General features: G+C 44.6%; 2 protein-coding genes across 2 annotated transcripts; both read left to right on the forward strand.

Moving 5' to 3' along the window:
• Positions 1 to 2,947: 2,947 nt before the first annotated feature.
• On the forward strand, positions 2,948 to 12,968 carry LOC110525869 (rho GTPase-activating protein 25). The gene is made up of 11 exons (XM_021606341.2): positions 2,948 to 3,396; positions 6,603 to 6,805; positions 7,051 to 7,138; positions 7,983 to 8,096; positions 8,408 to 8,615; positions 9,121 to 9,253; positions 9,566 to 9,639; positions 9,937 to 10,058; positions 10,536 to 10,693; positions 11,234 to 11,823; positions 12,030 to 12,968. Exons 1-11 carry the CDS (start codon positions 3,333 to 3,335, stop codon positions 12,229 to 12,231), a joined length of 1,956 nt encoding a protein of 651 aa, XP_021462016.2. The 5' UTR covers positions 2,948 to 3,332; the 3' UTR covers positions 12,232 to 12,968.
• Positions 12,969 to 14,739: 1,771 nt separating this feature from the next.
• On the forward strand, positions 14,740 to 20,289 carry LOC110525870 (bone morphogenetic protein 10-like). The gene is made up of 2 exons (XM_021606342.2): positions 14,740 to 15,817; positions 16,384 to 20,289. The coding sequence occupies exons 1-2, from the start codon at positions 15,424 to 15,426 to the stop codon at positions 17,481 to 17,483; spliced, it is 1,494 nt and encodes a 497-aa protein (XP_021462017.2). The 5' UTR covers positions 14,740 to 15,423; the 3' UTR covers positions 17,484 to 20,289.
• The last annotated feature ends 1,419 nt before the right edge of the window (positions 20,290 to 21,708 follow it).

Raw genomic sequence — 21,708 nt, forward strand, 5'->3', positions numbered from 1 at the left:
AGTGAAGACATCAAAACTATGAAATAAAACACATTGGATCATGTAGTAACCAAACAAGTGTTAAACAAATCAAAATATATTTTATATTTGAGATTCTTCAAAGTAGTCACCCTTTGCCTTGATGACAGCTTTGCACACTATTGACATTTTCTCAACCAGCTTCATGAGGTAGTGACCTGGAATGCATTTCAATGAACAGGTGTGCCTTGTTAAAATCTAATTTCTGGAATTTCTTTCCTTCTTATTGCATTTGAGCCAATCATTTGTGATGTGACTAGGTAGGGGTGGTATACAGAAGATAGCCCTCTTTGGTACAAGACCAAGTCTATGTTATGGCAAGAACAGCTCAAATAAGCAAAGAGAAACGATAGGCCAACATTACTTTAAGACATGAAGATCAGTCAATGCGGAAAATGTTCTTCAAGTGCAGTCTCAAAAAAACATCAAGCGTTATGAAACTGGCTCTCATGAGGACCACCACAAGAAACAAAGACCCAGAGTTACCTCTGCTGCACAGGATAAGTTCATTAGAGTTACCAGGCTTAAAAATTGCAGCCCGAATAAATGCTTCACAGAGTTCAAGTAACAGACACATCTCAACATCAACTGTTCAGAGGAGACTGCGTGAATCAGGCTTTCATGGTCGAATTGTTGCAAAGAAACCACTACTAAAGGACACCAATAATAAGAAGAGACTTGCTTGGGCCAAGAAACACGAGCAATGGACATTAGACTAGTGGAAATCTGTCCATTGGTCTGATGAGTCCAAATTGGAGATTGTTGGTTCCAACCGCCCTGTCTTTGTGAGACTCAGAGTATGTGGACGGAGGATCTCCGCATGTGTGGTTCCCACCGTGAAGCATGGAGGAGGAGGTGTGATAGTGTGGGAGTGCTCTGCTGTTGAGATTGTCTGTGATTTATTTAGAATTCAAGGCACACTTGACCAGCATGTCTATCACAGCATTCTGCAGCAATATGCCATCCCATCTGGGTTGCGCTTAGTGGGACTATCATTTGTTTTTCAACAGGACAATGACCCTGCACAACTCCAGGCTGTGTAAAGGCTATTTGACCAAGAAGGAGAGGGATGGAGTGCTGATCAGATGACCTGGCCTCCACAATCACCCAACCTCGACCCAATTGAGATGGTTTGGGATGAGTTGGACCGCAGAGGGATGTAAGAGCAGCCAACAAATTAAATCAAATCAAACCTGATTTGCCACATGCGCCGAATACAAGTGAAGACTTTACAGTGAAGAGTGCAGTTCAAGAAGAAGAAAATATTTACCAAGTAGGCTAAAATAAAAAGTAATAATAAAAATTAACACAATAACAATAACGAGGCTATATACAGGGGGCACCGGTACCGAGTCAGCGTGCAGGGGTACAGGCTAGTTGAGGTGATCTGTACATGTAGGTGGGGGCGAAGTGACTATGCATAGGTAACAAACAAACAGCGGGTAGCAGCAGTGTATGGGGGGGTCAATGTAAATTGTCCGATGGCGGTTTTTATGAGTTGTTCAGCAGTCTAATTGCTTGGGAGTAGAAGCTGTTGAGGAGCCTTTTGGTCCTAGACTTGGAGCTCCAGTACCGCTTGCCGTGCAGTAGCAGAGAAAACAGTCTATAACTTGGGTGACTGGAGTCTCTGACAATTTTATGGGCTTTCTTCTGACACTGCCTATTATATAGGTCCTGGATGGCAGGAAGCTTGGCCCCAAACTTAATGATGGTGTTGGAGTTGTGTTTGACCACGCAGTTGTGGGTGAACAGGGAATACAGGAGGGGACTAAGTACACACCCCTGAGGGGCCCCAGTGTTAAGGATCAGCGTGGCAGACTTATTGTTGCCTACTCTTACCACCTGGGGGTCGGCCCGTCAGGAAGTCCAGGATCCAGTTGTAGAGGGAGATGTTTAGTCCCAGAGTCCTTAGCTTAGTGATGAGCTTCGTGGGCGCTATGGTGTTGAACGCAGAGCTGTAGTCGATGAACAGCATTCTCACATAGGTGTTCCTTTTGTCCAGGTGAGAAAGGACGGTGTGGAGTGCGATTGAGATTACATCATCTGTGTATCTGTTGGGGTGGTATGCGAACAAGTGCTTAGCATATGTGGGAACTCCTTCAAGACTGTTGGAATAGCATTCCAGGTGAAGCTGGTTAAGAGAATGCCAAGAGTGTGCAAAGCTGTCATCAAGGCAAAGGTTGGCTACATTGAAGAATCTAAAATCTAAAATATATTTTGATTTGCTTAACACTTCTTTGATTACTACATGATTTAATATGTGTTATTTCATAGTTTTGATGTCTTCACTATTATTCTACAATGTAGAAAATAGTAAAAATAAAGATTGGATCTTCGGATCTTTTTTATATCTCCTAGATATAGGACAACACTTCAAAACCGAGTTTCTTATTGTGTATTTTTTGACTGTCTTTTGACCTTTAATGAATATGTTATTCAATGAGTTTCTCTGGCCTACAGTAGTAAAGGCCAAATTCAATATTTTATCAAATCCTAAAATGTCAAATCAAATAGCTAAATGATTTATAGTATGACCATCTTAAAACAATTCTATATGTCAGCTTGGAACCCCCCCCCCCCCCCCCCCCCCGCAATAGCTTAGACTTTTAAGAATGAATGCTGTATCTTTGAATGAGGCAGGAACACTACAGTCTACTTTCACCCCTGACTATAGTTTTCCTCAGAGTGTGTTCTCATTAGGGCAGTTTTGTAGTATATTAATCAGTGCACAACTTCTAAAATAAATCACCAATGCTGTAACAGCAAGCCACAATGTTACAATTTTAGATGTACAAAAATCTAGTTGAAATGTATGGCTGTGAACACATACCCTAGGCTGCATGTTGCCTTTAAGCGACATTGCCACCGCTTGAAGAGACTGCAACCCAGAAACAAAACCCACTTCCTCCTGAGAGAGAATAAAGGGAGACCAGTGGTTAAGTGACACTGGTGAATGGTTCGTCATTTGAAACCTGCTATCGTAGAGCACTTGCTATGATATACCTACCTGGAGAGGGGGTATTTACAGTGTGGCGAAGTATTAGATTAGCAGAACATGTATCTAGAGGGAAGTAGAGGGAACATGAAAGAACGTGTTTTGACATGTTGAAAAAAAATGAAAAGATAGATTAGCAGCTATACAGGAAGTAGGAAGTCAGATACAGAGAGGTTTTAATGTGACAGACAGACTGGAGATCTACAGCAAAACCCCTCATACATGTGTGTGTGCTGTGTGTATATATGTGAGTGTGTGTGTGTGTGTGTGTGCGTGTGTTGTGAAGTGAGATACTGATCTTTTCTATGAAGGAGCAATAATGTCTCTCAAGCTACCTCGGAACTGGGACTTCAGTACCCTCAAAGCTGAAACATCTAGAATAGGTAAGTTACTGGATGTTATCCTAAACATTTAGCATTCTTGGGAGTCATTGCATTTGCGTAAATAGGAAAATGTGTTGTTGTATCATCAGTTGCATTGTACACTAGTGCATGTGTGTTACACGCGTCTATGAAGAGGTATAGAGACTGGACCTGTGGGTTTAATGGCCCAGTGCAGTCAAAAATAGGATTTTCTAAAGTTATATTTCCACATTTTGTGGTTGGAATAATAACAATTGCTGTGAAATTGTGAGAATGTAGAAAAAAACGCTTAGAATTTCAGCCTGTTTTGGTGGAATGGAGTTTTGGCTTGCCTGGTGATATCACCAGGGAGTACATTAGCTACTAGACCAATAAGAGAGTTCTAAACCTCTCTGCCAATAACAGCAAATGTTCAGTTTTCCCCTCCCCACTCTGACCATTCCCAGAGTCCGTGCAAAATTCTTGCTTGAGAAATGGCTCTTTCCTAAGAAGCTACTTTTGTTTCTTTTTGACCAGTTTAATTTAAAACAATCACATTAAGTTACTTAATTGTTACGCAGAAATGATTTGATATTGAGATAAAAACAGCTGCATTGGACCTTTAACTTTGATCCATCTGAGTGGGTATGACCACAAGTCAGAGACTACTATGATGACACACCGAATGCATTTGATGGATCCCTTCTGTCTTCTTCTAATGCTTTTTAAAAGGAATTAGGAATCAGATTACGTTACTGAGTTTGGGTAATCCAAAAGTTACGTCAGTGATTACAATTTTGGACAGCTAACTAACTAGTAACTATAATGGATTACATTTACAATGTAACCCAGCCATCCCTAGACATGAGGTTGACTGTGGCACTGTGTGTGCCAGCGGCATACTGAGAGTGTTTTATTTAGACTGTTGTTCTTATACTTGGTTATATTTCTGTGTTAAGCTGTGTTTGTGGTCCAGGGCCCTGGCTTACAGAAGGATCATGCACCTGATTACAGCAGGTGTGGTGCACCTATAACTTAACAAGACAGTGCATGAGTGCATGTGAATACATATATAGCCGCTACAGCCTTATATGGCAATGTCATGACTTCATACTGAAACTATTAGTGGAATGGTGCAGTTGTCCTCAACCTGTCAGTGAAAACAGTGTGGATACTTCTATTTATGATGAACAGGTTTATGTAGTTTAGTGGATACACATCAGCATTGCTGGGAGACAAGTGACTTGTTATTTCTATGAAAAGAAGTGACTTCTTATGCTACGAGGGCCACCCCTCATAGCCTGGTTCCTCTCTAGGTTTCTTCCTATGTTACCGGCCTTTCTAGGGAGTTTTTCCTAGCCACCGTGCTTCTACACCTGCATTGCTTGCTGTTTGGGGTTTTAGGCCGGGTTTCTGTACAGCACTTTGTGACATCAGCTGATGTAAGAAGGGCTTTATAAATACATTGATTGATTGATTGACTTCTAGGATTGCTTAATTTATCACACGGTATACTTTACCAGTCAGTTACTCACAACCCTGAGAACTTAACCCCAGTCCTCATCTCAAGAAAATGTAGTGCTATAGTTCAGGCAGCAAGGCGTTTCTCATTTTCTCTGTGCCCTTTGGGTACTTTCAGCAGGAAGTTGATGAAATGTCAGAACAGTAGCTGTGACTCTGCAGACTCGTGTGTGTGTGTGTGTGTGTGTGTGTGTGTATGTGTGTGTGTGTGTGTGTGTGTTTGTGTATGAGAGCGACTGTGTGAGAAGGCCTGATGACTTCTATAATTTCTCTCACACCTGTACACTGTACACACATTTTATCTACTGCATGGCTACCCTTGATTGTTCATCAGAGGATCAAAAGCCATACATGTCAATGGCATTATGTAGGGAGGGATAAGAAATATGTACACAGAATGAATATGTATAGTCATGCAACTGAATGGGGCCAGTGTGTTCTGTCATTTCAACTGCTGAAGTTAGAACGCTATTCCCTATTTAGTACCCTACTTTTGACCAGGGCCCATAAAGCTCTGGTCAAAAGTAGTGCACTGCATAGGGAATAGTGTGCCATTTAGGACTGGTCTCTAGGGGTTAAATATTCATGTAACTGAGACCCTTATTTGGAACTACATCTATTTCTGCTGACTCTTTGTACACTCAATAGGATTGTGCCACGGCCACGCACGTTCAACCCCTCACTATTCCCACTGACGTGAAAGAGCTGGCATTCTTGCAACAAGCTCTGTTTGATTGAGAAGTTGAACATCTTATTCATGCCTCCATTGGGACTCCTGGGTCTAGGAGGTCCCGGGTCCAGTTGAAAAGTTCCTCAAGGGTCTGTGTCCGTCTTTCCTTTTTTCGTGGCGTCTCATCCTTCACTGTGTGTGGGCCAGAGGTTTGTCCAGAGTCCTTTGACATGGCCCTCTTCAAGGGATGACGCTGTTAAAACAGACCAAAGGGTCTGCGTTTTAGGTGGGGGCCTTCAAAGTCTTTCCCCCATCGATGCAGTCACGTCCTGTTTATATAGCCAGGCTCGTCTTCTTCTCTTCTTTCATCTGGCCTGGGAGATCACGGTGAATTACACGACAAGTGAGCGAACACTCTCAATCACAATCACACCATCTGTCCAGCGAGCTACAGTACCACCCTGCGTGCCAATCAATGCGTGATTTTCTCTCTCCATATTGTGTCACGTAGCCTACAACTCTACCCCCATCTCCAGCCGTTCTTCATACTCTTCCGTTTATCTCTCTCATGCTCTCTTCTGAGATCATCCACAGACAACTTAGACAGTAAGTCATCATGTTGTTGAGCAATGACTGGCCTGTTAGTAAAGGACAAATGACTCAACCGTGTCTACATTTAGGCCTAGTTGAGACCATGTACTGTGTTATTGTTCTTGTGTTGCCCTTCCCTGTAGTCTATTGTACATGATTGTTGAAGGCACAGTGTCTTTGTAGGTCACTATTTTCCTACCATTGAACAATCACGACTAGAATCTAGAAGCATGCACCTTAAACAGGAAGCTTGGCAGGTCAGACAGGGGCGGCCTGTTTCCTGCCAGGCCACCACTTCTATCTGCCGCAAGTCAGATTGATGCGTGTTCAAATTAATAAAAGAGGAAGACCTGACTTGACGGATGTTGAGAGCCTTGTTGACATCCTGGCTGTGTTTAGTGAAGTGTCTCTTAATAAGGCTCTCGTTAACAGTACGGCTGTTCTGTTTGTTTCTGCTCTGCTGCAGCGCGGTCTAGGAGTGTGATGCCTGGAGAGGGCAGCCCAGGGTTAGGCTCGCCCGGCTCCACCAGGAGGTCCATGGAGAGGCCTCTGAAGGCTGGCTGGCTGAAGAAGCAGAGGTCCATCGTAAAGAACTGGCAGCTGCGCTACTTTGTGCTGAGAGGAAGCACACTGACCTACCATAAAGACGAAAAGGAGGGGACTGTCCAGGTGAGAGATGGGGTAGAGAAGAAGGCAGATCGGTCTAGGCTCTAGTTATAGCCTTTAACTTTGGCTTTTCCTGATCTGGTCATGTGGTTAGGAAAACCTTCAAGCATCCAAACAACACTACTGCTGTCAATATTCAGTTAGCATGTTTCCATCTTTATTGAAGTCCTTCCCTGTGTTTCCTGTAGCCTAGACATGTATGCGTTGTTTACTAAGATGTCAGTGACAGTCTGTCTCTCTGTCCCCAGGGTGTAATCCAGCTGAGGTTCAGTAAAGTCAACAAACTCCCACAGAATCAAGATGATCCAGGGAAATTCCTCTTTGAGATTATACCACGTAAGCAGAAGACGGTCTCAGTCTGTCTCTGTCTCGGACTCTGACTCTGACTCTGTCTCTGTCTCTGTCTCATTCTCTCTCTCTCTCTGTCTCATTCTCTCTCTCTCTCTCTCTCTCTCTCTCTCTCTCTCTCTCTGTGTGTTCTCTCTCTCTCTCTCTCTCTCTCTCTCTCTCTCTCTGTGTTCTCTCTCTCTCTCTCTTGGCCTCATCTCACCATGTCTCTCTCTCTTTCCCTCCATCTCACCATGTCTCTCTCTTGGCCTCATCTCACCATGTCTCTCTCTTGCCCTCCAACTCACCATGTCTCTCTCTTGGCCTCATCTCACCATGTCTCTCTCTTGTCCTCCATCTCACCATGTCTCTCTCTTGTCCTCCATCTCACCATGTCTCTCTCTTGCCCTCCATCTCACCATGTCTCTTTCTTGTCCTCCATCTCACCATGTCTCTCTCTTGGCCTCATCTCACAATTGTCTCTCTCTTGTCCTCCATCTGACCATGTCTCTCTCTTGTCCTCCATCTCACCATGTCTCTCTCTTGCCCTCCATCTCACCATGTCTCTTTCTTGTCCTCCATCTCACCATGTCTCTCTCTCAGCCTCCATCTCACCATGTCTCTCTCTCGTCTTCCATCTCGCCATGTCTCTCTCTCAGCCTCCATCTCACCATGTCTCTCTCTCGTCCTCCATCTCACCATGTCTCTCTCTCAGCCTCCACCTCACCATTTCTCTCTCTCAGCCTCCACCTCACCATGTCTCTCTGTTGAGAGAGTAATGAAAGATATACCTTTCAATCTATGTATGATGTATCCCAGTATGTTGGATAGTCATACCCTCTCTGTATTCCAGGCAGCAGTGGTGATCGGGAGCGGCACCCGTACGTCCTCATGGCCAACTCCCACAGTGAGATGGAGGAGTGGGTCCGCACGCTGCGCAGGGTGGTTGGATCACCCTCTAGTGGAGGTACAGATAGTCTGCTGACATTAAAGGACAAGAGTTTTCCCTGACCAAGGGACCTGACCAGGAACAAAACATATAACTAGGACCCAGAATAGGTTTTTCCTGGTCAGGTCACATGGTCAGGAAAAAGCGGGTCTCTAGTCATCTGAACTTATTTTCTTGACTTTTGGTTCAAGGACTCTTTTTCGAATTGTCCTCGGGCCCATGACATAAAGCCGCAACCCATGAGGAACTAGCCACAAACTTGAAAAACCCTGTCTCTGATTCTCCAGTTTGGTCTGTGACTTACTCTAACCGCTCTCCTTCCCTCTCAGCAATATTTGGCAAGGGCCTGGGTGATACGGTAACCTACGAGCAGCGATTCGGCCCCCACATGGTGCCCATCCTGGTGCAAAAGTGTGCAGAGTTCATCAGAGAACACGGACTAAGCGAGGAAGGCATCTTCAGACTGCCGGGACAAGACAACACAGTCAAACAGTTTAGGGACGCGTTCAACGCCGGAGAGAGACCTTCCTTCCCAATGTGAGATGTCTCAGCGCTAAACTAAGCTAAGCTAACTTACATAAGAGCGTTTGAAGGAACGTTCAAGGGCGCCAATGTACAAACAGACAATTATTACGCCCTTTTTATACAAACTGAAATCCCGTTGGCTTCTTTTCTAAAGGTTGCATAGTAAGATGAGAGAGATGCAGTGAGGATGATAGTACAGAGATGCCTGATACACTTTTCTGCTGTTAGTGCTCTGTGGCTTACACCACATCCTGTCCTAGTAGACAGAGAAAGACAGTTTTATAAGAACCTTCTCCCCACGCGGAGCTCTCTATTGTGACACATTTGTTGAAAAGGGGGACAAACTGATTTGTAGCTGGATTCAACACAAAATAGAAATGCACTCAGCACAACTGTATGTTTTTGTTTGTGTGTGTGTGCATGTGCATGTGTATGCATGTGTGCCTGCATGTGTGTGCACGTGTGACTGTGTGTGGGTGTGCTCGTGCACCGCTTCTGACTGTTTTGTGCCCTGCAGTGACACAGATGTCCACACAGTGGCGTCGCTCCTCAAGCTGTACCTGCGGGAGCTGCCTGAGCCGGTGGTGCCTTGGACACAGTACCAAGACTTCCTGGACTGCAGCCCCATGCTGGACCCCAACAGTACTGCAGTAGGAACTAATATTTACTTCAATAAAGAAGTTAGCCAAATATTCTTATAAATAAACATGTCCTCTAGGCTACAATTTGTGATTTAGCTCTATATCTGTCCACGGTGCCAAAATGAGTATGTACTGAATCAAAGTGTGGTGACTTCCTTTAATGATGACCGTAGCCAAATGTTCATGGGCATTTTTGTTTTCTCACAATCATTTGTAATTTAGCTTTATTTCTATCAACTGTGCCAAAATGACTACATGCAGGCCTGCTGAGTAAGAGTGCGTTAGTTGAACTTTGTATATTCCAACTCACTTTCCACCCAGGGTCGTGAGAGACTGGAGAAGCAGATCAGCCTCCTTCCTAGAGCCAACTACAACCTCCTCAGCTACATATGCAGGTGAGCTTATACTTACACAATCACACACCAGGGTAGTGAATATTCAATTGAATGACATATCATAGAACCGATTGACGAACGAGCTTCCATTGAAACATTTGAAAAGCAATTTGATTACTACCCTGTAATGATTAGTCTACAGCTTTTGCTCATGCAGCATTTTGTGTTTGACCCCAAAAAATAAAAGCATCTGCATGGTGAGTGATTCTAAGTCCTAACTAGGGCACGTTATAAGGTATAATTTGGTACTCGCCCTGTGTGACTTTGCTGTCTAAACTGTGAACTGTGTCTGTGAAGGTTCTTATTTGAAGTGCAGCAGAACTCCAAGGTGAACAAGATGAGTGTTGAAAACCTGGCCACGGTCATTGGGATCAACCTGCTCAAGCCCCAGATTGAGGACCCCATCACCATGATGAAGGGTGAGACCAGACCACTTGGGCTAAGAAATTGCACTGTGAAACCCGGGTTGACGTTAATTCCATTTTAATTCCAGTCAATTCAGAAAGTAAACCAAATTCTAATTACAGCATTTCCTCATTGAAAAACAGTGGAAATAATTTGAATTTCATTGTACTTCCTGAATTGACTGGAATTGAAATGGTTTTGACCCCAACCCTGGTGTGAAAAGGCCTTTAGTGCATGCTGCAACGGGGTGTAATTGTCATTATCAGCAGCAGTAGGCCTATGCCTTTATTTTGAAAGTCATACCTTTATTTTGACATACTTCTGCTTGACGCAATGACAAACCGACCTTACTGTACAGTTTGATTATTTATGAAATGCAGATGCATAGATACGGTATCATTTATGTCAACAAATGGTTTCTGTATCCTCGTTCCCATTCAGAACTGTCTTTTGCATGAACCGACTGTGCGCTTGGCTGTCTCTCCTCACAGGTACTCCTCAGATCCAGAAGCTGATGACAGTGATGATCAGGCAGCACGAGGCTCTGTTCCCTCCGTCTAAAGACGTGGCTCCTTCACCCCCCATCGAGAAGAGTGACAAGAAGAAGAACAGCGCTCCACGCAGCTTTGTGGGCTGGGAGTCTGCTGAGGTAACAACATCACACAATCATTTTCAACGCAGCCCATAGGGCTCTGGTCAAAAGCGGTGCACTATAAAGGGAATAGGGTACTATTTGGGTCGCAACCTTAAAGAGGTTCTTCTCTTATTTCATACCGGGAACGTGGTACAACACATGCACAACTAAAGGAGTAATACATTGAGTACACCAAACATTAGGAACACCTTCTTGATACACACGGGACAATTTGAGAGTGAAAAACCCAACAGCATTGCAGTTCTTGACACAAACTGGTGCATCTGACACCTACTACTATGCCCAGCTCAAAGGCACTTAGATCTTGTGTCTTGACCATTCACCCTCTCAATGTATACTCAGTGTATATTATGATACATTATTATATCAGTAAGCATTGCATAGCTACACTTCTGTAAATGTTAATGTGTGTTGCAGTGTGTAAGAACACTTTAAATAAAGCTTGATTCAATTTCAGAATGTTTTGGAGAAGAAATTGATATCTCTCTCTCATTTTAGTTCTGTGGTCTAAATCCATTCTGTCTGTCCCTGCAGTGTGAGGGGTCTCTGTCCGAGTCTCCAGAGGAGGAAGAGGACACAGACACACTGGGGCCAGATCCAGTGACCATCTCCATCCCCCAGGCAGGGCCCCAGCAGCCCCACGCCCCCTCTTCATCCTCAGCCATGGACCTCTGGTCCGGGAGTCCCCGCAAACGCACCCAGACCCTGCCCACCCTGAACTGCCCAGTCCCCGGGATGGCCGGCAAGCTGGAGGCCATAAAGTGCTGGAGCCACATCAATGAGTGCAGCGAGGAGAAAGGTGAGAAGGGGGAGAAGACTCTCTCAGAGGACATCTTTAAGATCCTGGACCTACAGAGGACCTCTCTGTTCGGAGAGGTCCAGAAGAAGGACGGGGAGGACAGAGGGACGGCCAGGAGAGGAAGTGACATCACAGTCACCTATGATGACATCACAGTCCCCTATTCCAAACCCAGCAGGGACCCCCAGCGGAAGTCTCAGCCAGCGACCCCTGAGAAGAAGACAGAGGCCAGAAGAGCTGGGGTTTCATCTTCAGCCCAGCAACCAGACAGTAAGGTTGAACAGCAGGAGGACAGACGGGGAGACACAGAGCACCTCGTTACCAGGTCTGTATTATGGAATACTGTCTCTTTCCCAAATGACAATCTACTCCCTATATAGTGCACTACTTTGACTAAGGCTATAGGGAATAGGGTGTCATTTAGGATGCGGAATACTATTTTATTGGAAAGGACACGATGTCAACACAAGTGTACTGTACTCTGCATTCATAAATGCAATCTCTCTCCCTCTCCTCTCCCCTCCCATGCAGCCTGCAGCAGAGGAACAGAGAGCTGAGTGCCACAGTAGCGGAGCTGCAGTCAGCCCTGGATACAGAGAAGCGCTGTGTGTCGGCTCTGGAGATCCGGCTGAGGAACGCAGAACGCAGCCGAGACGAGGCCCAGAGACGCAACCAGGAATTGGACCAGGAGATACAGCAGTTCCTCTCCAGAGAACCAGGAAGACCAACTTAGAACCACAAAGGGGCCAACCTAGATCCAGTAGTTCCCCACCAGAGAACCACGAGGGCCAACCTAGAACCTAGAACTGCCTTTACCCTTAAGTTATCAAAGAGATCCCTCAATACAGTATATGGATATTTAACATAGAGATCTATTAACAAGGGAGAGAGAGGTAGAGAGTCAGTGTCTTGGCCAGAGATGTAACCCTGGCTGGGACCTGAAAAATGTTGCTAGCTTGTCAAGTTTGTTTGGTGGGAAAAACCATGTATAAACTCTTTATCTAAAGCAGATGTTGACTACACTTCACATTCATAGACATACAATGAGGAATGCTGCAAATGTATGTAAATGGCCTTTGCTTGGTGTAGCTGATTATGGACGTGATGTGTGTATTATCCTATAAGATGCTGATGGTTGCTGACCATGCAGGGGCTGTTACATTTCTATTGTGGATAACATACAGCATGTAAATGCAATAGCTATTGGTGCATAGTGTCCAGGTTAAGATCATGTCCAGGACACTTGGACTATAATGGACTGTATTAGTATGGCTGCGATTCAATTCATAGCGCTGCGCGCTGGACAGCCAACAATGCGGCTTTTAAAGGCATTTTGCCAACGTTCGCGGAGATCGCATTCATGGTAAAACGCTGCGCATGTCGGCTCAATTGTTAAGGTCCGAATCATGTTTAAATTTCTTTGATCAGCAAATGAATAAAGAAGAACAGATTAAGTTGACTGACCAACAATCTGCACAGTTTGTCATTATTATGGTTGAACTACAACCTTTTAAGAGGGATTGCATGTGATATGTGTAATATGCACGTGAGATAGAGTGAGAGAGACAGAAAGAATGAATGAGATCAGGGCCAAAGAGAATGTCGTCACACACTGAAGGGGTCAGAGGAAAGATAGTGTAAGGCCAGTGGGAAAATGGCTGGAATGTGTGCGTATGTGTGTGCGCGTGTGTGCAAGTCTGTTTGTGCATTCTGTGTGTGTGTGTGTGTGTGGGAGCACGTTTGTTCGGGCATGTCTGTGCTTGTGAGAAAAACCGGGAGCTAGTGAAAGTGGGACACTGGTGTTATCAAGCATTCTTCAGCATTGCAGGAAGATTGAAGAGAGATGGGGACTGGCGGTGTACAAAGGAGGCATTGCGGAAAAGGGACCGCAGGGGAGATAACAGCACGTCTGTCAACTGTCACCCTGGAGGATGGGTAACGGGGGAAGGAAGATCCTGTTCCCTCCCATGTCATCTCCTCCTCACTATCAAGAATGTATCTTTGCAGGTCACTGTCAGAGACTCAGGAATGAGGACCCCTGAATTCATGTGGAAACAAACAGTAGCAGCCATACAGATTCTGAAAGTGCAGTTAAATTATACGTCCGAATTGAGAATCTGGAACTGGCGGTAACATTAATTAATCTAGCGGAGTCCATCTTTAAAGGCAAATCTGAGATGACGAGGTGTTATGATGAGGTATTGAGGGGATTCTCAGGTTTTGGAATCACTCATTAAAATACCGTTCGTGCGTTCATCTTAAAAAGAGAGGGAAAGAAAAGAGAGAGTGGGCACGTGACTTTAAAGGGGAGGTTAGTGTAGATTACTCCTCTGGTCATTGGTCAGTGGAGATGTGTTCTAGCTTGAGCCATCCAGGTTCTAGTTCCATTGTCACCTTTGACTCCATGCTGTCTCCCTAATCACAGTGGAATGCAAGGAGACTAGTCTGCCCTTACAAAGCATGGAGTCTGCTCTTGAAAAGCCCTCTCCCTCCTGCAATCCATTCTGGGCTGTGGAATCTGGACTAAAGCTGACCTCAGAACCACTGTACTGATGTCTGACAGACATGTGAGGGTATAGCGCAGAGCACACTGGAAACTGTACGTCTTGGCTCCTGTGCATTCAATAGGCAGTTGGGCCTCTTGGTCAGACATTCAGACAGAGATAATCCATTTCCAACACTCCAGTGACATCTGCAACGTGTTCGCCAACTAAAAGAGGAAGTGCACTTAAGTGCTGCAAACTTTGAAACACAAGTGGGTACTGAGTAGATTATGGAAAAGTTGTGTTGTGTGGTCGACTTTGTTTCCACAACAGACGAAGACACAATTTAAATTCTTGCTCTCATAATACAACTTTTTTTCTCCAACTGAAATATATGCTTTTCAAGTTTTTATTTTTAACTATTACAACTTATGTCATAAAATACTAATGAAATGCACGGTCATCTGTGCAGTGCTGTTCTCATCAGCTGATCTCAATTGGTTTGTTATGTGTTCTTCAGACTTGCAGAAGTCCATAATTTCTCATCACTGCCCATTACATCTCACACCTCATTACATTTCAATTTAATTTGGGAAGGCACTGTCCAACAGACATATCATGTAGCATCCAACATCAATAGATCCTTTATGGATTTGTCAAAAACAAATGGTCAATGGAGCAAATTCCTGTTTCTGCAGTTCCCCCATTTACCAAACAAATAAACACATGAACAATCTCATCTTTGCCTGGTGCTCCGACACAAAACAAAATATCCCTTTTACAAGGAACAGGCTACAGGACATTGTTTACAAAGTCCTCATTAAGGAAGTGGTGAGATAAGACACACACACACACACACACACACACTCACACGCACACAGGGACACACAAACACAGGGACACAAACACTGAGAAATGCAGAGCTTACCATATCATAGATAACAGACAGAAAGAAAGAGAGCTAGAGAGAGAGAGAGAGAGAGAGAGAAGAGAGAGAACAGAGGGAGAAACTGAGAGAAAAAACACAAGGGATGCCTCCTTTGGACACAGCAAAGCCACCCTCTAGCTGGGACTCCAACTCTTTAGAAAACAACATCAAAAGGTGTGAATTAGGATAAATGGCATGAGATCTGGCATGAGAGTCATTTATCAGGGTTCCACACACAGCAAGAGGAACACACGGGGAGAGCTACAGAACACAGACCTCCTCACTGGTCAACTCCAAGGGTCAACCGAACCTTTTGAGTCACCAGAGAACCGACAACCACCCGGATCAGCAAGAGAAAAACACGGTTGTTGTTTCTCACCCTTCATCAAGCTGAATCCAACCTCCAGTGGACCATTGGATTAACACATTTGTTAGATATAATTCTGTTTAATCTCAACATTGGATAGTCCCTGTGGATATACCATACAACACAAGAACAGTAGCACTCCTCTCCATGGCGGACAATGGGCTCTCCAGGCTAGAGGCCACCTCTATCACCAGGACCCCCTTCCCCCTGCTCCCCTTGCTGCTCCTGATGTGGCCCCTGTCTGGGCAGGGCAGCCCCATCTCCCTGGCCCCAGAGAGACATCGCCCTGCTCCAGGTCTGGGAGATGGCCACGGGGGCGTCATAGACCCATCTCTGTTGGAGCAGGACAGGGACGTGGACATGCAGAGCCTGCTGGAGAGCCTCCGGACCTTCAATTTGTCTGGCCTGGGCCCTCCCGCCCAGGCACCTGGCAGTGTCCGTGTGGAGCCGCCCGAGTACATGATGGAGCTGTACAACCGCTTCGCCAACGACCACACCGCCATGCCCACCGCCAACATCATCCGCAGCTTCAAGAACGAAGGTAGAGAGCCACTATACTGTACTCTGTGTCCTTATGCCGTACTAGCTTCACATTATGCTGTGGTGTTCTTTGCTTTGGAATTTTTTTAATTAAAGTACTGTAAGCCCTTTATCCCTGTGTAATGAGAGTATTAATATCAGAACTGTTCATCAGAAATGTATTACGTATCAAAATGTACCTGTAGAAGGTCAACATGCATAGTGTAAAAACAATTAAGTATAATTTATGCATTTTCATTTACGTTTGTTTTTCATCTTACAAATAGTGTAGCACCTTACATTTTTGAGATTCTGCACTGTGCAAATAAAAAAAAACGTTTTTATTTATTTGGACAAGAATATGAAACTGTGAATATCTCATTATTCATTTAGATTTTTTTACAATAATATATTCATTCAACTTGATCTAGTTTAATGTTAATTGGAATGCTACAATTGCCTCGGAAGTGTTTTGAACAAAATCTTGGCTTTTGCTGTACTATCAATTCTGCAGTGTATTCAAAGCATCAACATGGAGAACTACTGATTCATTAACAGCCTTTATCTCTGTGTATTCCTCTCCCCCAGACTCGTCTCCCTGCAGTTTGGGTAGTAGAGGGGTGAGACAACACCCTCTGCTCTTCAACGTATCCATACCCCACAATGAGCGTATCACCGCCGCAGAGCTGCGTCTCTATACTTTGGTCCAGACCGATCGCAACCTCTACGCTGGGGTCGACCGCAAGGTGACCATCTACGAGCTGGAGCAGCAGGACGGAACAGGAGAGGACAACAGAACAGCGAAGGACACCGAGAGAGGAGGAGCAGGAGGAAGAGGTGGAGGACGGGAGGAGTTAGTAGAGCTGGCATCACGGCAGGTCTATGGTACTGATAACGGCTGGGAGGCCTTTGACCTAACTGCTGCCGTCCAACACTGGCGCAAGTCAGAGTACAGCACCACCCACAGGCTGGAGGTCCACATAGCAAGCCTGACTTCCGAGGGGGAAAGAGGGCCGACACTAGCAGACGGTGAGGGAGAAGGAGAGGGGAGGAGGATATTCAGGGGAGACATGGAGATAGACACCAGCCCAGATGACAAACACAAACCCCTGATGATTATCTTCTCCGACGACCAGAGCGGTGATCACCGCGATGACAAGCGGGAGCTGAACGAGATGATTGGACACGAGACCTCGGAAGCGGTGCTTCAGGGTGACCTGGAGCTGAATAGGCTGTGGGGGGAGCTGGGCCGGGCGGGGGGCGAGGAAGAGGAGGAAGAGGAGGAGGAGCAGGACGAAGAGGCCCTGCTCCAGATGCGCTCCAATCTGATCTATGACACGGCCTCCAGAATCCGCCGCAACGCCAAGGTCAACCAGTGTAAGAAGCAGTCGCTGTACGTGGAGTTTAAAGACATCGGCTGGGACAGCTGGATCCTAGCGCCTGCCGGGTACGAGGCCTTTGAGTGCAGTGGCATCTGTACATACCCGCTGACCAAACACGTGACGCCCACCAAGCACGCCATCGTCCAGACACTGGTGAGCATGAAGAGCCCACAGAAGGTGACGCGGGCCTGCTGCGTGCCCACCAAGCTGGATCCCATCTCCCTGCTTTACATGGATGACACCGGAGTAGTCACGTACAAGTATAAGTTTGAGGGCATGGTGGTGGCAGAGTGTGGCTGCAGATAGCTAGTCCACCCTGCTGTTCATATGGACACGGAGAGAGACATTCGTGAAAAGAAATGACAGGGTGAGGATGGAACAAAGCAAAGACTTCATTTTTTAAAGCAGGATTGGTATTAGAATAGATGGACTCTGAAATGAATCTAGAATCACCGTTGAGAACAGTTGACAGAAAAACAGCTATGACATGTATGTGTATATAAGATGGATCTAAACTAAACAGTTTGTACATTGTGTATGTATATTTTGTATTTCAGGAAAATGTATATTTTGTTTTGTACAGTAAAATATCTATGATACCAATTCATAATTCTGTAATAGAATCAGTTGGATGCCATTTGAAGCTAAATAACACATTTGGAATTTGCTAAAGAATTTGAGGAAAAAAGTTTGGACCTTAAAAAATAAACTATCCTTAGGTCTCTCAAAGGGTTCCGGCAATACAGCAACCAGCCATACAGTGATGTCCAATAGGCCTAGCTGGTGGGACCACATAGGGTTCTCCACAGTTAGCTCTCCACTGACATCGATCTCCTGTCTTCCTCTCCACTTATCTTTGTTTTCCCCCTCCCTAGACGCTAACACTAATCCACACCTCATTTAGCATGTCTCCCTAACAGCAACAGGCCTCCCAAGGGAAATACAAACCTGACTGGACTGGACTTCTGGTAGGGGCCTGCCCTCATCCTCATCCCCACCACCTCCCCCTGGCATTTAGGACAGTGGGCTGAGGTCAGGGCAGCAGTTAGGGTGGGCTGGGTTATCTCCCTCGAGCCCTCACCCACCTTCCCACATCGGCCTCAGAGTCAGTCACATGCCGTGCGAGCCACTTTCTCCCACTCCTCCGCACCGTGCCGATAAGGAGGTGTTGGCGGTGAGAAACATGTGCTCCACCACTCAGGACTGGAGGTGCTGGAGGAGCGGCGGGGGGAGGAGAGGGGGGGATGGCCTGTCAAGATTCCATGGGTACTAATAGAAACAGATTCTACAGGCTCAACTCACTGACCTACCCCCATCATGTGCCCCCTCCAACCTCCTCTCCCTCCCTTTGTGTCTTTACCTTCCATACATCCCTCTCCCCCTGGCCCTGAAATCCTTCACGTTTAAGGAAAAGATTTCCATATATTTGGCCTGTTATCATGGACAGGCTGAGAAGATGAGTGGAGAGTATGGCACTTCATGTCTCTCCTCCCCTCCCCTGAGAGTCCTGTGTGGAGTCCTCTCTTGTTGTTCTGTGTTCTTGTAATACAAATGTAACACAGTTCTCTGCTGCTTGGGTAACGTGAAAGCCTATTTATTGATTAATTTATTGATTTTACTATGACAAGTAGGTGATTATGTAAAATTGTACAACATGGATATGCATACAGAGGGTGAACATACAGTACATACCCTGACCATATTGTAGAATGTCTTTAATTTATAAATATTTTATGAATATTATATTTTGTTACCTGTTGTTGTGGTTCCTTTGTGAATCCTTTTGTAAAATACTGAAGAGGCGAAACTTAAACTTAGTGTGCATAAAAGGCTTCACAAATCATTATATTTTCATACAATGAATACTTTAAAAAAGGACTATTGTACATATATTATCATAATAATATCTGTATCGGAAACCATAATTCATTTCTCTCCTGGCCCGGCAACTATAAACAGGTTGCAAAACTGAACCTCCCTACTAGGCCTAATTATCTTTAGAAAAGAGCTCAGTTAGCACATTTGGTTCCTTGTAAGTTGCGGGAATGTATGTTTTTGGTTTCCTGACCAGTAAAACTGAAAGATTTTTAAACGTTCTGAGAACAGAAGTGAAAATGTTGCCTGTTCTGGCAACTTTTATTTTTATGTTGCAGGGAGGTTCTGATAATATTTTACTCTGGTTATTTGAAAGTTTTCCTGGGAAAGGTTTTATTAGCGTTCTGAGAACGGAAATTATAGGTTATTCGGAGGCTTTTGAATAATTTCCTTAACTTTTCCTTAACTTTTCTATTTTGGGTTAACTTTTTAGAACTCCAAGCACAGATAGGACACATGGAAATGAATTTCCTGAGGTATTAATCATGCAAAAACATGTATTTTTTATTGTGACACGTCATCAGTGCGATTCAAACCTATAATCTTCTGATCTCTATCCATGGAATTATGAAGTCTGCTGCGGCACCAGGCTGGAGCTAGCATGCCATGTTTGAACTACTAGGAAACGTTCTATTGAAATACCAAGAAAAAGAAAAACGCTTTTTATGTTAAGTTCCTTATATGTGCTGAGAATGTGCTAAAGCCAAGGAATTATCCTGCACCATTCTCAGAAAGTTGTGGGAAGGTTGTATGCTAAATAACCATAGGACAACCATGCTCTCACCAGGCTTTAAGAAACATATGGTTCTCAGAACATTATGTGCTAGCTGGGGGGGCTTTCTGGGCTGGGGGTATGACTAGGATGCATAACTCTGAGGTTGGGACTGTTGTGTACCATAGTATCAGCTCACAGGCCATAGTTTACACACGTCACACAAACACAGTGGGAAACTGACTGGAAGCCCAGCTAATGAACACAATGGATGGTCTTCCTGATGATCTGCCTGCTGCTCGCTATAACAAACTGCAGATGCAGGCAGCTGCTTTGGATGGAAAACCTGTTCTTTACCTTTTTTTGAGCGCTTAAAAAAATGGAGAAAAATGAACTATAAACATGTTTCCTTCACTTCCAATGCTCTTCCAAAAACATGCCTGATAGACTTATATCAACAACAGCAGCAGCAGTGCCAAGGAATGTTGACACTACACATAGTGAATGTAAATAAAAAGCATGTGCCCCAAAACACTGTGTAAAGATGCATGACTTTTACTTGGTAGACTGTAGTAGTAGGCTGTAGTAGTAGCAGGATGTAGTAGGATGTAGCAGTGGGATACAGTAGTGGGAAGTAGTAGTACGATGTAGTAGTAGGCTGTAGTAGTAGAACATAGTAGTAGGATGTAGTAGTAGGATGTAGTATTAGGCTGTACTATTAGGCTGTAGTAGTAGGATGTAGTAGTAGAATGCAGTAGTAGGATGTAGTAGTAGAATGCAGTAGTAGGATGTAGTAGTAGAATGCAGTAGTAGGATGTAGTAGTAGGGCGTGGTAGTAGGCTGTAGTAGTAGAATGTAGCAGTAGGATATAGCAGTATGATGTAGTAGTAGGATGTAGTATTAGGCTGTAGTAGTAGGAAGTAGTAGGACGTGGTAGTAGCCTGTAGTAGTAGGATGTAGCAGTGGGATATAGTAGTGGGATGTAGTTGTATGATGTTGTAGTAGGATGTAGTAGTAGGCTGTAGTAGTATGATGTAGTAGTAGGCTGTAGTAGTAGGATGATGTAGTAGGATGTAGTAGTAGGATGTAGTAGTAGGCTGTAGTAGTAGGATGTAGCAGTGGGATATAGTAGTGGGATGTAGTTGTATGATGTTGTAGTAGGATGATGTAGTAGGATGTAGTAGTAGGATGTAGTAGTAGGCTGTAGTAGTAGGATGATGTAGTAGGATGTAGTAGTAGGATGTAGCAGTGGGATATAGTAGTGGGATGTAGTTGTATGATGTTGTAGTAGGATGTAGTAGTAGGCTGTAGTAGTAGGATGATGTAGTAGGATGTAGTAGTAGGATGTAGTAGTAGGCTGCAGTAGTAGGATGTAGTAGTAGAATGCAGTAGTAGGATGTAGTAGTAGAATGCAGTAGTAGAATGCAGTAGTAGGATGTAGTAGTATAATGCAGTAGTAGGATGTAGTAGTAGGGCTGTAGTAGTAGGAAGTAGTAGGACGTGGTAGTAGCCTGTAGTAGTAGGATGTAGCAGTGGGATATAGTAGTGGGATGTAGTTGTATGATGTTGTAGTAGGATGATGTAGTAGGATGTAGTAGTAGGCTGTAGTAGTAGGATGATGTAGTAGGATGTAGTAGTAGGATGTAGCAGTGGGATGTAGTTGTATGATGTTGTAGTAGGATGTAGTAGTAGGCTGTAGTAGTAGGATGATGTAGTAGTAGGATGTAGTAGTAGGCTGTAGTAGTAGGATGTAGCAGTGGGATATAGTAGTGGGATGTAGTTGTATGATGTTGTAGTATGATGTAGTAGTAGGCTGTAGTAGTAGGATGTAGCAGTGGGATATAGTAGTGGGATGTAGTTGTATGATGCTGTAGTATGATGTAGTAGTAGGCTGTAGTAGTAGGATGATGTAGTAGGATGTAGTAGTAGGATGTAGTAGTAGGC

The sequence above is a fragment of the Oncorhynchus mykiss genome, chromosome 6, assembly GCF_013265735.2.
Source record: "Oncorhynchus mykiss isolate Arlee chromosome 6, USDA_OmykA_1.1, whole genome shotgun sequence".
In the NCBI taxonomy this organism is placed as follows: Eukaryota; Metazoa; Chordata; class Actinopteri; order Salmoniformes; family Salmonidae; genus Oncorhynchus; species Oncorhynchus mykiss.